General features: G+C 38.8%; 2 protein-coding genes across 2 annotated transcripts; both read right to left on the reverse strand.

The window, feature by feature from the left end:
* Positions 1–509: 509 nt before the first annotated feature.
* Positions 510–3,702, reverse strand: LOC119894674. Its single transcript, XM_038707324.1, has 5 exons — positions 3,658–3,702; positions 2,787–2,889; positions 1,754–2,036; positions 1,525–1,629; positions 510–1,094 (listed from the first exon to the last, which is right to left on the reverse strand). The coding sequence occupies exons 2-5, from the start codon at positions 2,878–2,880 to the stop codon at positions 953–955; spliced, it is 624 nt and encodes a 207-aa protein (XP_038563252.1). The 5' UTR covers positions 2,881–2,889; positions 3,658–3,702; the 3' UTR covers positions 510–952.
* A 2,207-nt stretch (positions 3,703–5,909) lies between these two features.
* Positions 5,910–15,125, reverse strand: LOC119894676. The gene is made up of 9 exons (XM_038707325.1): positions 15,018–15,125; positions 14,825–14,888; positions 13,819–13,856; positions 13,400–13,584; positions 9,881–9,967; positions 9,395–9,633; positions 8,669–8,773; positions 7,764–7,822; positions 5,910–7,090 (listed from the first exon to the last, which is right to left on the reverse strand). Exons 1-9 carry the CDS (start codon positions 15,088–15,090, stop codon positions 7,065–7,067), a joined length of 876 nt encoding a protein of 291 aa, XP_038563253.1. The 5' UTR covers positions 15,091–15,125; the 3' UTR covers positions 5,910–7,064.
* Positions 15,126–15,397: the final 272 nt, after the last annotated feature.

Raw genomic sequence — 15,397 nt, forward strand, 5'->3', positions numbered from 1 at the left:
GAGTCATATACACGATTAGGTTAAATGAACGAAACGTTCTTTGAACGACACAACACTAAGGTGTAGCGTGTGTGTGTGTGTGTGTGTGTGTGTGGTGGCGGAAGAGGAACACTTGCTGAAGAGACGGAGACGCTGGTGTTGTGCCGAGTTGTCTGCACCTCGCGGGACTTTCGGATAATTTATCACCGTTGATGAACCACACAAAGAATATTTTATCGCTTTTAAATAGCCGCTACTTGAAATAGACCCACGAGGAACTGCGACGTGTATAGTTGTCGGCGTGATTCGACTATCAGTCGACTAAAGGCAGGACTTGACAACTCTGATTCGACTATTTAAATCCTTACTCGGGGACAGCCCTGGTCAGTTTCTGCTTCAGTTTATCAAACATTCACATTTCACTTGGTTTTCACTGGACAGGAAGGGGATGAAAATCTAGTAACTACAGCTGTCAGACAAATGTAGTTGAGTAAAAAGTATAGTACGTTGTATAAAATAGAAATGCCAAGTAAAGTACAAGTACCTCGGATTTGTATTCACATGCAATCAGTAACTACCAGATGAAATAAGTATTACAATAATAAATAATTCTTCTTCCTCTGTGCCGCAGAGCTTCATTGTCATCGAGTCACATTGCTGCACTGGTGACGTGTTCCTCTGCTTGTCTTTTGTCTTTAAAACAGATTTAATAATCTCTGTTAGTTTATTTTAAAGTCACATTGTATGAAAAACTGCTTTGCAGCGTGCATTGTGTTATAAACTGTCAGCTGTCTCTGTGTTGCTCTTCCTGAAGTTCAGGTTTCATCTCCACAGTTCTTCCTGCTGTATCATGAGGGCATCTTATTTCTGTCCATCGTCTTCACTGACTGAAGTGTCCTCTGCAGCTCCTCGGTCTTCTCCGCTTTCACTTTGTTCTTTCCCCTTCTTTTCTTTAATGATGTCATGTTTGTTTTTAAGTTTTTTCTCTGTCTTCCATAGCTGAATTGTTTTTTCTACATCTCTCTTTTCCTTTCTCCGTTGGTCTGCACGTTCTCTTCGTTCCCCAGCTTCTCCCCGATTCCGCGGTTTCGTGGAAAACATCTGAAAATGAGAAACTAAAGCAGAAACAGAAATATGATGGTTGAGCTGAAAATATTTTTACATCAAAATGGAGAAAAGACATTTTGCATTACAGGTACAACATTTAAGTTTTCATTCCAATATGAGGAACAAAGCATCTGAGACGAGTGCCACTTCTTTATTTTCTTCTTCTTAGACCCCATATTATGGTGGATGTTCTTGTTTCCTCTGATCTCCCCCTCCTCTGAGTGCTACCTCTGCACCATCTGTACCACATTTTATATTTCCTATTTTGTTCATTTGCCTTCATTGTATTAAAATATACGTTAGTATTAAATCATGAACATTGTGCTATATAGTATATGGATACTTTGGAATTAACCACTATGTATAACTGTAGCCAATGAAGAGCTCTGAGAGTAACTTGACATAAAAAAGGAAAATATGTGTTAATATGTGACTTACGTTTCCGTGTCAGTATTAAAATAAAAAGCAACAAGACAGGAGAATAAACAACAATGGTGAAGATCCCGATCCCTATCAAAGAGGACTGATCCATGAAGAAACCAGCTGAAATTATGAAACACAGAACAGCATGACACATTTATATCAGACTAGACTTAAACTTTTTCAAACTAAAACACTAACATTATGCAACAACATTATGCATAATTTACACAGAACTCGTTCTAACCTGCAACCTGGATGTGAGTGTCTCTGGTCTGGTTGAGGGTCCTTCTGTTGGACTCTACAGGTGAAGTTGTTGCTGTGTCTCTTCTCCACAGTCACTCTGCTGCTGACAGTATAGAGGTCATCAGGACCTCTGACTGTCTCTGTAGGTCCAGCAGTGAGGAGGTTTCCCTCACCGTCCAGCCAGAACACCTCAGGCTCTGGATACCAGCCTTCAGACTCACACTGAAACACCACACTGTCACTGTTATCTGAGACAACCTGTATGATGGGCGAGGAGACAGCACCTGAGGAGAAAGAGAGGAGGAATTAGGACAGTGGGTTTTAGTGTATATCTTTGTGAGTGACTCTAGATAGCACTCGGAGGTCAGTGCAACTCTCCAACGATATGCCTTCCCAGACTAATCCCTGAGCCACCACCAAACCAGTACTGCTGGATTATGTTGCTGTCACAACAGCCAACCTGCTCTCATCTTTGAAGAGAACCGGGTGCCGATGGCGAACCTGCCAATTATGGTGCTCTCTGGCAAAGGCTGATCGAGCTGCACAGTGTTGGGCTTTGACTACAGATGTTACTAGAGGAAGTCTGACATTGACACTGATTCACAATCACTTGTGCTTCCTAACTGGACAGATTGATATCCCTGAAGTTTAATCAATATTATGTTATACTTTGATGATGTGGAGTGTTAATTGTTTTGAGCAGTGTACATTAGAAAGTGTTTTCCACCAAAATATTTTAACCTTTCCAAACATGTTGAATGTGTTTACTACCTAATAAAACATTTACCGTCTTCTTCTCTGCACTGCTGCCTTTTATAGCAAATCTTCACCCTCACCATCAATGAGTTTCAAACACACTGGCCAGGTGAGGCCAGTTGCAAAGAAAGTATAATGTTGAGCCCTGATGTTGGCATTAGCATATATTTTTATCACCTCTTCTGACCAAGTCGTTGTTTCAGAAATGGATTCCTATTTTTGCTTTTTGCTGAGCTGTGTCATCAGTGTGCTACTGAAGTGTTTTGCATTGAAATTACCTCCAACAGACTCTATCAGAAGAATGATGAACAACAAAACACTGCAGGTCCTGAAGGACACTCTGTCAAAGGACTCCATCTTTGAACGCAACATCCTAGACTCCTGAAAATTAAAAACAATTGTTTTAAAAGGACAAAAGGCGTTTTGCCTGTTATTTTTTTCATATAAATTACACAAATAAAACATATCTTTGTAGAAAATTAGCATGTTTCTGATCAGGGTTGAAATCCAGTCTTGTAGTTTGTCTTTGGTTTCACTTCTCCTACAGTGAGATCATTTTTTTGTTCCTCTGGATGTGATGTGACTTCTTGTTTTAAACTGACCACAGAGCCCAGACCACATGAGATGCATGTGTTGTGTCTTATAAAGCAGTTCACAAACCTCCAAAATGTTTTGGGTTAAGAGGGAAAAATCTAAACATCCTTTAAATCTTGAAGCTGGTGCTCCTCACTGTCACTCCAGCTCTCTGATGGAATTTCAACAATTAAACAAGCTATTCTGAATTAACCCTCAGCGTGAAGTTTTTATTCAGCAGCTGTAAAAAGCTTCAACATTAGGAGTAGCTCTCACATGTAAAACTGTCAACATATCACAGGAAATGTATTATCATTCAAAAAAAGAACTTTTAACATTAATATAACCTAACTGATAATACTGCTGTAAATTAGACTCTTGAAAAAATTCGTGAAATAGTGTTAAGCGCTGTTTTTTTGTGGCTTTCACTTTCATCGTACACACACACACAATGTTTATTAGGCTATCATTATAGTCTTCCAGAGGATTAGTTTTATAATGCATAAAATAATAATCACATTGTTTTGACAGTCAAAGATTATGATGTGATGACATATTTAAATAAGCAACTCTTACCTACAGCGTGACAAACCCAAAGTGTGTAATGTGATGATTTTTCTCTCCTAAAATGAGGAAGTACTACACCTTGTGACACAGTCACCCTGGTCAAACCCTTTGCAGGAAAAAGTGTCACAATGTAACACTATGTCTGTTTTTTGATCATAGCTTTTATACTGTAATTGAATTTTATTAAAAAATATTTTTGTTACAGTACTTTCCATATAAAATTTAAAAACATTTACAGCATGCAGAGACAAATAATGTTACATGAAATAAAGAAAGGGACTGGATTCAAAAAGCCCCCTGGATTTAATGGTTTGTGCCTCAACTCAAGTTTATTGCAGTAATCTAAACCAAGTTTTTAAAAAGAAATACAGTGAGTAGATGATTGGCTGCTTGAGTCAGTGTAGAAGGTAAAACAGAGGGACATGAAGGAGAAAGTAATCCCCTTGTTGTATTGTCTTTTAGCTGACAAAGAACATTATACATTTCTCCAGCAGGTGTGACAGTGATTAGTGATAGCCGTAAAACTCAGTGGAAAGAGGCTTTTTTCAAGAGGTCTCTGTGTGTTCCTCAGTCAAATTCATCAGAGCAAAACTATTTATAGAGACATACAGTAATTCCTACACTTATCTATAGCTTTTAATATTTTAATATTATTTCTAGTGTTTCTACAGCTTCTTATACCTCGCTGAAACAAAAAGGATGTGTCAATTTTGGGAAATGATCAAAACCAAAAAGTCCAAGAAGAGGAAGAGGAAAAGTGCTGATCTAGTATTTGGGAAATTACACCGACTGCTTTCATTGTACTACTTCCTGTTTGGATGGGTGTGAGAATCTCTGCTCATGTTTGAGCCGTTTAGTTTCCCTCCCTGCTATTTCCTGCTTTAACATGTCAGCCTTCTGTGTTACCCTTCGTTTAAACATATCCATTACTGAAGTAAAAGTATTAATACCACCCTGTGAAAGCACTCCACTACAAGTAAAAGCCCTGCCCTCATTACCTTGACTTAAGAAAAGGTATTTCGGCATTATCAGCTAAATGTAAATTATCAAAGTAAATTTACTCATTGCGCCCTCTTGTGGTTGAATTGAAACATTGCAGTGTGGACTGAAGCAGATCTGCTCCCCTTCTTAATGATCCAGTTTGTGACTTCATGTGGATCAAACATGTCTTAGTATCCTTGTTTTTATCTTGTAGATGTGCAGCTGGTGTTTGGGGTGATGGAGGTTACCCCAGCAGTGGAGCTGTTCATAAGAAGACCATTCGTGCAGAGGAAGAGGAGATGAGAGAGGATGAAGCAGTTAATGAAGACAACACATGAAGAGCAGTTATGAGTAAAGATGAAGCAAACTCTGTCCGAGTCTCCGGGAGGATGAACACTTGGATCAGAAACATCTGGATAACATCAGGAGCCATGAACTGACACACAGTCCTGCCATGTCTCCAGTTTGCTCTGCAGTTGATGAAGATCAGGTGTAATGTTTAGCAGCCTACACTAGCCGGTACTCTGTGTAGTAAAATTCAGACATATGTATAAATACCCCATTTAGAGTTGATCCAGTAACTCACAGTGAAAGAAACAGCAGGTGATGGACAGACAGGTTGTCGTCCGCTGTTTCTGTCCATGGTGCTGAACTCACCCAGAAAATCACTGACCCACCTGATCCATTCAGGTTTAAATGATCTTATTAGCTAGTTATACGTACTATTTACTCAGATAACCGTCACTGTAAAAAGCACCAGAAGTGGAACAAGTATTCAGATTATCTTACTTAAGTAAAAGTACTACTAACACACTGTGGAAATACTCCCCTACATGTAAATGTCTTGCATTTACAACAAACCCTCAGTGCTACATAGTAATAATCCATATCTATAAATAATGACTAATAAATAGACTGGCTTATTGAACGACTAGTATTTATTTACATGTTTACACACATACAATCAATGGTGGAAGAAGTATATACATATATAAATAAAATACTAAAAGCACACTGTGAAAATACAGTTAGGCATTTAAATCCTTAAAGGGACCATATGTAAGTTTTTCAATTAATTTAATCAAATTTTCATTGCCTCATTTTCAGTAGGCTCAAAACTCACTTAGAAATGAAGCACACGCCTGTTTTCTCCGTTGCTTGCATCAGCCACTATTCTGCTTTTAACGTGGGGTCTCCGGGTCGGATTCAGCCCTGTGCGCGCTCCCGAGCCTTTCTCGTACTACAGCGACAACACGGCAGCTAACGACATGCCGTCCACTAACACCATAAAACAACCGGCTCACAGCAAACACAGGCTCCACGTAAGGATACAAAACAACAAGGAAGTTTTATGTGCTGAAGCCAGGAGCAGCCAGCTAACGCTACAGTAGCTCGGACCTGCTGCTGTTGGCTTGGTAACGTTCAGTTGTTTATTGTGGTTTTACCAATACTCAGGTTCACAGCTTCTCCACCTCTCAGTCGCTGTAACTAACTTGACCCACATAATATAAAACACTGCAACAAAAAGGTCACAACAACCTAGAGGAAGGAAGAGCCATCCACTAACACTAGTTACAGTTAAGCGGTGTTACTGTTATAAAGTGTGACACTATCTCATTATAATATCCATTCCAGCTCACTAACCGTTTCATTATCCAATACATGTAGCTGTGCTGATATTGCTGAGCCTCCAGTGACAGATTTTACAGATAGTAAAGATATTTGCAGAAAAGCAGCAGGCGAGCTAACGCTGTAGCACGTCGGCTAAATGTAGTAAATGTAACGTGATCATGTAACGGGCATGGATTACTTACACCTGCAGCTGATAAAACTCTTACTGCAACGTTACATTGGGAGTTTACCTGAGCTTCCATCTCAGTATTTTGTTACAATGTTTTATAATGAAATGAGTCGCCTTTACATTTTATGTACTGTAATTTATCCCTTTGTATACTTTCTATAAAAAGTACTACAGTACTGTTTAAATACGACTGCAGATGAAAAGTAGCCTTTCTGGTTCACTGGCATATTTTCAATAAGTACTGCCCCTGTCAAATAAAGTAAGACAATAAACCAAACTAAATCTATTTTTAAATGGTCAATAAAGAGGAAAGTAATTGTCAGTTTGTTCATTATTTTTCTTTTACAGACGCTCTCTTATCCAGAAAATCCTTCATCTAGTAGAAGAACAGCAACATAGTGGAGTTGGTAGAAAAAGTAAATACAGTAAACAAGCTAATAATATCGTTCAATCTAACAAATGATAACCAAAGTTTTTACCTCCACATTCACAAGAGAAATCCAAACAAGTGGAATATGCTTTAATATGCGCTGTCCCTCAACTCCTTGATGTTTGCAAGCAAGGTGAACAGGAAGTAGAGCACTCATTCTAGGTACAATGTATTGTAACTACACACAAACTTGTAGAAGAGAAGTCACTTCCTTCCTGTTTGGAAAAACCCTGAAAATAGAGAGATTCAGTTGAAGGTGAAAGAAGTTATCTAATGTCCTAAAGAAATAAATAAGAAAATCTAATTAAATGACTTGTTAAAGATTAATGTATTACTACTAATAATTATATAGTAGTATTAGTAATAATAATACCAATGATACTTTAATAGTAATATTTATAATCTATATATCTTTAACTTCTACTAATACTGGTACCTCTAACCCACACTACTACCCACTACTTCTTTACTTTAGCTGTACCCATGCATATACTACTACTACAGATAGTATTACTATAGTACAACTACTCTAGTGCTGCCACTTTCAATTATAGATGTACTTCTACTATAGTTATATTACTACAACTGGTAGGTCTACTACTACCACTTCTACTCTCCACAGCTGTATTTCAAATTTACAAAAACTTACGCTACTTCTTAAACTGCTAGTAGTGTCACCATTACAATTATTATTATTTTTACTGTAAGTAAAGTTAGAAAGTAACGTTTATTTATATAGCACCTTTCATAGATAAAAATTGCAAAGTGTTAATAAAATGCAATACAACAAAGTAAAATACAATGGAATACTGTCACAACTTGTACTACATACGCAGTTATCTCATACACCATTTGTAAAAAATAAAGAGAAAACAAAATGCACTGTAAGATGTGGCGTCTCACCTTCACCAGCGAGGCCACCCTGCTCCTCTTCATAATTTTTCATCCCTACATCACAGTCCCTGCAGCAGAAACACATGTTACAGACCCACACTGATCAAGATGGCTGTACTATTAATCCAAGTTCACAATTGCAATAGGGCGGTGCAATATTTGTTAAAGTGATATGTGTGCCAAAATAACATTTTAAAAGAAATATTGTCGTGCTGCAGAGGTGCCCCGGCGTACATATTATGTTCTCGAGACTTCCGAAAACATCTTTTTTTGGTACAGATTCCCACAAAAATCACACCATAATCCATTTGAGAATGAGAATAATAGTGTAAAAATGATCACTCCCCCAGTATCACAAATCACAATTGCTATATCAGTCAAAATAATTGCAATTAGATTTTTTTCAAAATTGGTCAGTTTTATAGACAGATACATCAGCCCGTTCTCATTCCCAGAGGGTAAAATACCAACACTTTGTCGCGTCTATTGGCGTCTGGTACCAACGCAAATGGCACCCTTTTGTGGGGAAGCACTTTAGCACCATTGTTCAAAAAGTACTCCTATAAGTAGTCAACGTTTAGTCCTTTTAGTGTAGTTACATAAGCTAACTAAGTTACGTACGTTAAGTAAGTAGCGTTATTGAACTTAATTTAAGTCATTTTAGTAGTAGTAGTTATTTTAAGCCAAACCATCACTTTTCCTAAACTTAACCAAACTTAACCTAACAGCAACGTTTTTCCAATGTTGCAGTTTTATTTGAAAGTCTAACCAGACCTTGCATAGTTATTCTTGCTAATTTGAACACGGAGCCCTACAAGTACAAACCAGTGCTAAAGGGTCTTGACATAGCGTCTATATGTGGTGCCCTGATATGAGAACGGGTTGAATGCATCCTCAGGTTCATATGTTCTTACACAGCCTTGTAGAAATTCTTCTGGTTCACCATGTAGTCGTGGAAGATGTTTATGGCTTTAAACACGTCTATCTGGTCCTGGTATTCCTCTAACACCTTTCTGTATCTGTCACACACACACACAGAGTAAAAAGGATAAATTAGGATAACATAAAACAACTACCTAACCTCCTATACCTGACTCTTGCTCAAACCCCATTGGCTCACAAATCAGGGGCCTCATGTCAGGAGGGACTCTTGGGCGTGGGATGATCTTCTGTGAAGCTGCTGAAATCAAATCTGCCACTCAAAGTACAGTGACTAATACCAGGATGTCCTACAAAATATTATTGCACTTTCTGGTGAGAGTTGGATGAAAAGACTTTTCTATATGTAAATATAGAAAAGTGTTGCAGTAGCCAACAATATTTGAATAAAAATACCAAAACAAACAGTGTCAACAACCTCGTTTTTTCTTTGCATAACTGCTATGATCAGGAAGCCAAAAGTGATTGTGTGACAGTGTTTTCAAACTTCTAGGTTTTAGGTCTTTGGATTTGCTGTGTTAGTCTGGACGGGAGGTTTTAAAACAATTGCATGTGTGTGAGGGAGTTAAAATAAATTGGTAAGGGAGTAAGAATTCTGTTAAGTATATTTAACGTGTTATTTAATAAAAAAACAATTCAGAAGTGCCCTATTTTTCCACTTGAGCCCGTGCCCCTCAAAATGTCTGTACACATCCCTGTACCTGCGAATCCAGGCGACCTCCTTTACACTCTCTTCACTCCACTGCTGGTAGATGCTGGAGGCCTTATCCTCAGACCCAGACACCAGCGGGGAACCAGGCTTGAGCTCAGCCAAAAAGTCCCGGAGGCAGGCCCGGGCCGACAGGGCCACCAGCCAATAGATCGGCTCCTCCAAAACCACAGAGTGGAAAGACTGCAGGGCGAAGTGGAGCCACTGTGGGGGAGGTGAAGTGAGGGGGCTCTGGAGGAGGACACAATCAAAAACTAAATTACATTTTGTTCAAATTCTGCTAATATCATTTATTTATTATATTGCTTTATATTTTTAGAGGTGTATGTTTATTGTTGTTGCTCACCTAGTCGCCAACACAAATTCCTTGCATGCGTAAAACTAGGTTCTTACATGAGGCATTTTTAATCTGATCGGGTGTTATTCTCCTTATTAGAGACCAAAACTGCTCTTTGTAAACAAAGCCTGTCTGTCTCACCTGGTTTCTGCTGCTGTAGTGTTGAAGTGTGTCCAGCAGCAGTGATCTCGTGTTCTCATCTGCTTCCTGTAAACTACGCATCAGTGTCTGCAGGAACAAACAAGACGCTTACATCACAGCCCAGTCACACCAGTTCACCTCAGACTGGGAAATAAAATCACATTCACAGCAGTGCAAACATTAAGTTTGAAAAGAGTTTGTCCCAGGATCGCCCATCTGATAAAATTTTGACTTTTAGATGATTTATTTCAGAAAGTATATGAAATCCATTAACAATATAGTCATACGTTCTGTCACTGTGTTACTTATGGATGGATTTTTTGCTGGGACCCCCTGGACCCCTATTTGAGAACCACCGCTCTAATTAACAAACAAGCCTAAACAAAGTCCAAGTTACCAGGAGACAGCTTCACACAACATCCTGGAAACTCAGGTAAACTCCCACTGCAACGTTACTGTAATATTTTTTATCAGCTTGAGGTTGAATTAATCCATGCTCGTTACATGATAACGGTACATTAACTGCATTTAGCCAGCGTGATACATCAGCATTAGATTGTCTGATCGTTTCAGGAACGATTTGTGTATCTTTCCCCGGGGGCTCAGCAATGTGAGCACAGCTAAACGTACTGGATGATAACAAAATGGTTAGTGAACTAGACTGAATATTACAAATTATATTGTTGCTTCACTTTATATCAGTTAGACCGCAGTAAATTATGTTACTGTAGTGAATGGGTCTTCCCCTGTGGTGTTATCCTGTGCCATTAGGTTACATTATTGTATATTATGTGGGTCATGTAAGTTTAAGCGACTAAGACCGATGGAGAAGCTGTCTAAATTGAATGTTATGAAGCTGCCCCTGCCTTTCATCATTACAGGCTTGTGAAACAAAGCGCTCCACATTTATTTTGTCCTGTTACATCCTTTCTTGCCGGCCAAAACACATTGACATAATACCGGTAGTACACAGGATATTAATATGGGTCGTGTTAGCTGGTGAAGTAATGTGGAAAGATAAATAACTATAGTATTTTGCACCAGATAACGTTAGCAACTCGTCATTAGCTGGAAAGCTAACATTATCTAATTTAAAGGCTCAGTGTGTAAGTTTTAGTGGCATCTAGTGGTGAGAGTTGCGAATTGCACAACCCCTCCCCTATCCAAGCAAATTTACAGTTGCGGTTCCTGAGAAAAGACAAAAGATGTCCTCTGTGAGATAGAGTCAATCAGGTTTCTTTAGATAGATATATTAAGAAATTATATTTACTTGATTATTCAGTAAAACCATAAACAGCCATATAAAGAAATGAAGTGCTACAGGATGTCTCATACTCCTGTAATACAGTATTTTACAACTTCTGGACCAACATACCAAAGTAAATGAAGAACATCTTAAAAACTATCACATCTAGTGCATCAAGTATGACCACTGACAATTTAATCCTCACTGTTTCTGCACCAGTCCATTATAAACCACATAATACATGAAGTTTACAAATGTATTGTCAGGTGAGGATCAAGGCTCCTCTCGCTTGCTTAATTAATTAGATAAGCAATCTGCAAATCTTACCAACATATCTTTTTTATTTTTTTGAAATACAACAGAAACACAAAGTAGAATTGACTGCCAGAATTTCAGCTTGTGGTAAAACGGTGCAGCGTTTTAATGGGCATTTAGCATGTGAAAGTACAAATTACACATTTGTGTGCACAGTAGCGAAGCACTATCCAAAAATAAAATTCGGAAAGTTTTCATGGTCACTTGACAGGCACACAGTCATGTTATGTGTCACTATTAGCAGCAAAAATAAATATTTGTTTTCCACCAGGGCAGTATTCAACTGAAGTTTAGCTGCTGATCTCAGCTTCCCTGCTGTTACCGTTTTATTGTCATTATTATTCATCAGCGGTTTGTCTCTGCAAGGTGGACAGAAATGTGCCGTTACCTTCCTGTCCACCTTGCAAAGCCATAACAGAGCACTGTAAAATAACTACATTAAATTACAATCCAACAACATATTTCTTTATAACAGGTCAGTAAAAGTTTTGCTGGCTGATCTTTCACGCTGGAAGCTGCAATTTTCATTGCCAATTAGTAATCAGCTGGTTGTCTCACCAAGGTAACCAACAAAGCCAAAGCACAGCGCTGGAATTTTACTACATGAAATTAATCCAACTACGTGTTTTTTCTACCAGAGCAGTAAAAGTTTAGCTGGCTGTAAGCTAACGTTACCATTGCCAATTACTGATCAGCTGATTGTTTCGCCAACATAACCGGAAAAGCCAAACCACAGCGCTGGAGAACAACAAGGCTACATGGAATAGTCCAACTACATATTTTACACCACTGACAGGGGAAATGTAAATGCTGTATTTGTATAGCGTCTTTCTAGTCTTTTCAACCACTCAAAGCGCTTTTACACTTCATCTGCATTCACCATTCACACACTGAGCCTAAGTGCTCAAACAGAAACTAACATTCACACACTGGCAGAACAGCCAATAGAGGAAATTCAGGGTTCAGTATCTGGCCCAAGGACACTTCGACATGCAGCCTGGAGGAGCTGGGGATTGACCTTCCGCTCTACCTCCTGAACCACAGCTGAAATACATCACTTCTCTCGGTGATTATGGCCAGCTTCTAGCTAAAGTATCGCTAAAGTCCGACTAACTTCATTACCTCTCTAGCAGAAAACAGATAGCTTCAGCTCCGCTTTGAAAACATCTGTCGCCTTCCATCTGAGAAAATCCACACCGATTATGTCCGTGATTTTTTGCCTCATCTGTCTGTATCTGTCCCGACTCCTTATGCTTCAAGGTATAAAAATCCATTGGCTGTCAGCTCTCGTGCTAAATAACATGTGTGCTCATTCATTTGTCCAAATGTCACTTCTCTTCTTACATCTAATAAACCACTCGGAGACTGCTTATTCTTGTTATTATAATTATTTCCTGTTCTTCTTCTACGGACCCATTTAATGTAGTGATGGGCGTCTACACTGCCGGAGTTATACAAGCAGAAGAACACCGTAACAACGAACCACGCTCTGTAGCACGGTTTGTCAGTTGTCGGCTACTGTAGAAACATGACACAACACTGCAACCTCCATAGGAGGGTGTGCCGGCGGTTATGTAGATATAAATGATTCTAAGGTAATAAAAACATAATGGTTCATTATGTAAGGTCTTTATACACTACTGAGAACATAGTTATGGATCTTATATTGCGTTTCTGTCAATAAATCCTCAGTAATATTACACACTGAACCTTTAATTCAATCACAATTTGTTTAACATGTTTTGCAGTGAAGTTAGTTCACCTCCCTAATAGGATGAAAGCCAACTCTGGGTCGGATTATATATCCAAAACAAAGCGGAGGTCTCTCCATGATTCAAACAATCATGATGAGTCAGTAGACGAGCATCAGAGTATAGTTTAGTAAAGAAAGAAAGGCAGAGAGATAAATGGGTAGAAAGACAAAAACAGACAAACCAGGAAAATCTTAAACCTCTGACCTCCAGTGTGCTGCTGACTCTGTGCAGATAGAGCGCCTCCTGCTGGATGAAGTTGTTGTAGCAGCGCTGAGTCAGCTGACCAGACCAGAGCTCCTTGAGGAAGGAGGACGAGCGGAGAATCTCCTCCGCCAACAAGTAGCTGTTGCCCCACACAACATTAAACAGACTTGGACCGTGGATGATTCCTGAGACAGAGGGGGAAAAAATCTAAATGTTATTGCTATGTGATGTTTAATAGTCCTGCATTATATTAAGAAGTGTTTCCAGTGTTTAGTCTATTGTGCAGCCAGTAACTGGTAAAAGTTGCCAGTGGGAAAGATCTGTAAAAAGTTAGTAAGTGGACTTAGAGTTTTGACTGGTCCAACAGTAATTTCTTTGCCATACATACTGGGATGCTACAACAACCAGTAAACTGTTACCTGGTTTCCTGTCGCTGGGGACAACTTTGGAAGAGGAGCTGGAGATAAACAGAGAAGTTATTCAAGGTGAGCAGATAATACAAAATTTTTCTTCATGAGCTGATTCAAGGTTCAGACACACATGGTCGATCACACATTTGGACTTTTAGCATCGCCTCAGCTCGCTTGTAACCTCGACAGAGGTGAAAAAAAGTAGCAGGTATAAGTACAACTTTTCCACAATGGAAAACCAAAAAAAGGCGAGCAGAGGCCAGACGAGTTGAGCTGGTACCTTGCAGTGGAAAAGGGGCTGACTATTTTTTGGGCATATATATATGTGGCTTTAGGGCGCATGTACACTTTTAGTGAGGTTTCTATGCACACTTTTATAAATGAGACCCCTGGTCAAGACTGGTTAAAACTTAAGTCACAGTTATACTGTTAACTACCAACATGTCATGTGTACAGTCAGTCAGAAGGCTAAAATAGTTACAAATGCTACTCATGCTAAATTTTTCTCTTCTAAAATCAAATTTTTTAGTCAAAGTTGGAAGGGGAGTCAAAATTGATTGTTTTACTTTGGCGACTCTCACAGACACACAGACAGCAGCCAGTCCGGTCGCTGATCATAAAGTAGCCCACTTTGATTAATCCTGCGTTAAAATAGAAGGAGTTATTTTTCCTATAGTTCTATCATTTGACAACCCAAATAATAATGTTAAAATTAATTCATCATGTTAGTTGATCATCTGTTTTTTCACTAACTTAATGTAATATTAAACAACATAGCGGCATATGTCAATATTGTAGGTGCCACACAACAACACACACCGACTCCAAATTACTGAGTTTAGATAGCGATCCTTTTATATGAGTATCAATCCTAGAGCAGGAAACATTGGTATCAGAAATATCAATACTTTAGTATCGATCCGCACATCCATATCTGATACTCAACAGATTTTGTGTCACTTAAAGTAAATAACCTGAACACTCCCTCCAACATTGTTTTCAGACTTTAGTCTACCTGGCTGTGGTGGAGCAGATGTAGAACCTGAGCTCTCCACAGGGGGCGCTGTGCAGCTTTCCACCTGAGCACAAAACACACAGAAGGATTTAGTTTTTAAAGAGGAATAATGAAGTATTGTGCAATTCAAAGATACGTTATTTATTCATTTTGAAATAATCAATTTCTTAACTATCCTTGTTTTTTCTTTTACTTTTTGGTTCCATTTCCATGCAAGCCCCGCCTTCGCTGGTATTTCCCTGCCTCTGATTGGTCCAACCACTCATCCTGAAGGGTGAGTCGTCACTCCAAAACCAAGAGCCATTCTTCAGAAAGAAAAGCAAAGAGACAGGTGTCACTTTGGGCTCTGTGTAATTGTGATAGTATTTCTCACTATTAAAAAGTGTTTACATATCAAACAATCAATAGATTAATGGAGAAAATAATCAGCAGATTAATCCATAATGAAGTCAGATCCAAAATAGCTCAAAATGAGCTCCACCTCAACAACTACAGCAGTAAACTCCTGCTTTACATTAAGACATGAGGAATAATAACCTGATGATAGAATATAATAGTGTAACAGTCACAAGG

Source organism: Micropterus salmoides, unplaced genomic scaffold, assembly GCF_014851395.1.
Source record: "Micropterus salmoides isolate LMB-PRFRI ecotype aquatic unplaced genomic scaffold, ASM1485139v1 Ms_hic_scaffold_837, whole genome shotgun sequence".
Classification (NCBI taxonomy): domain Eukaryota; kingdom Metazoa; phylum Chordata; class Actinopteri; order Centrarchiformes; family Centrarchidae; genus Micropterus; species Micropterus salmoides.

Bases quoted from the DNA above. Each gene is read 5' to 3' on its own strand.
- LOC119894674 (XM_038707324.1), bottom strand. From the start codon at position 2,880: ATGTTGCGTTCAAAGATGGAGTCCTTTGACAGAGTGTCCTTCAGGACC. The intron at 1,630-1,753 runs GTTAGAACGAGT...TCATAATTTCAG, and splicing joins CACTCACATCCAGGTTGCAG to CTGGTTTCTTCATGGATCAG. The intron at 1,095-1,524 runs GTAAGTCACATA...TTTCTGCTTTAG, and splicing joins TTTAATACTGACACGGAAAC to TTTCTCATTTTCAGATGTTT.
- LOC119894676 (XM_038707325.1), bottom strand. From the start codon at position 15,090: ATGAGTGGTTGGACCAATCAGAGGCAGGGAAATACCAGCGAAGGCGGG. The intron at 13,857-14,824 runs GTAGACTAAAGT...GTTTATCTCCAG, and splicing joins ATCTGCTCCACCACAGCCAG to CTCCTCTTCCAAAGTTGTCC. The intron at 7,091-7,763 runs GTGAGACGCCAC...CTCTATTTTCAG, and splicing joins GGGTGGCCTCGCTGGTGAAG to GGTTTTTCCAAACAGGAAGG.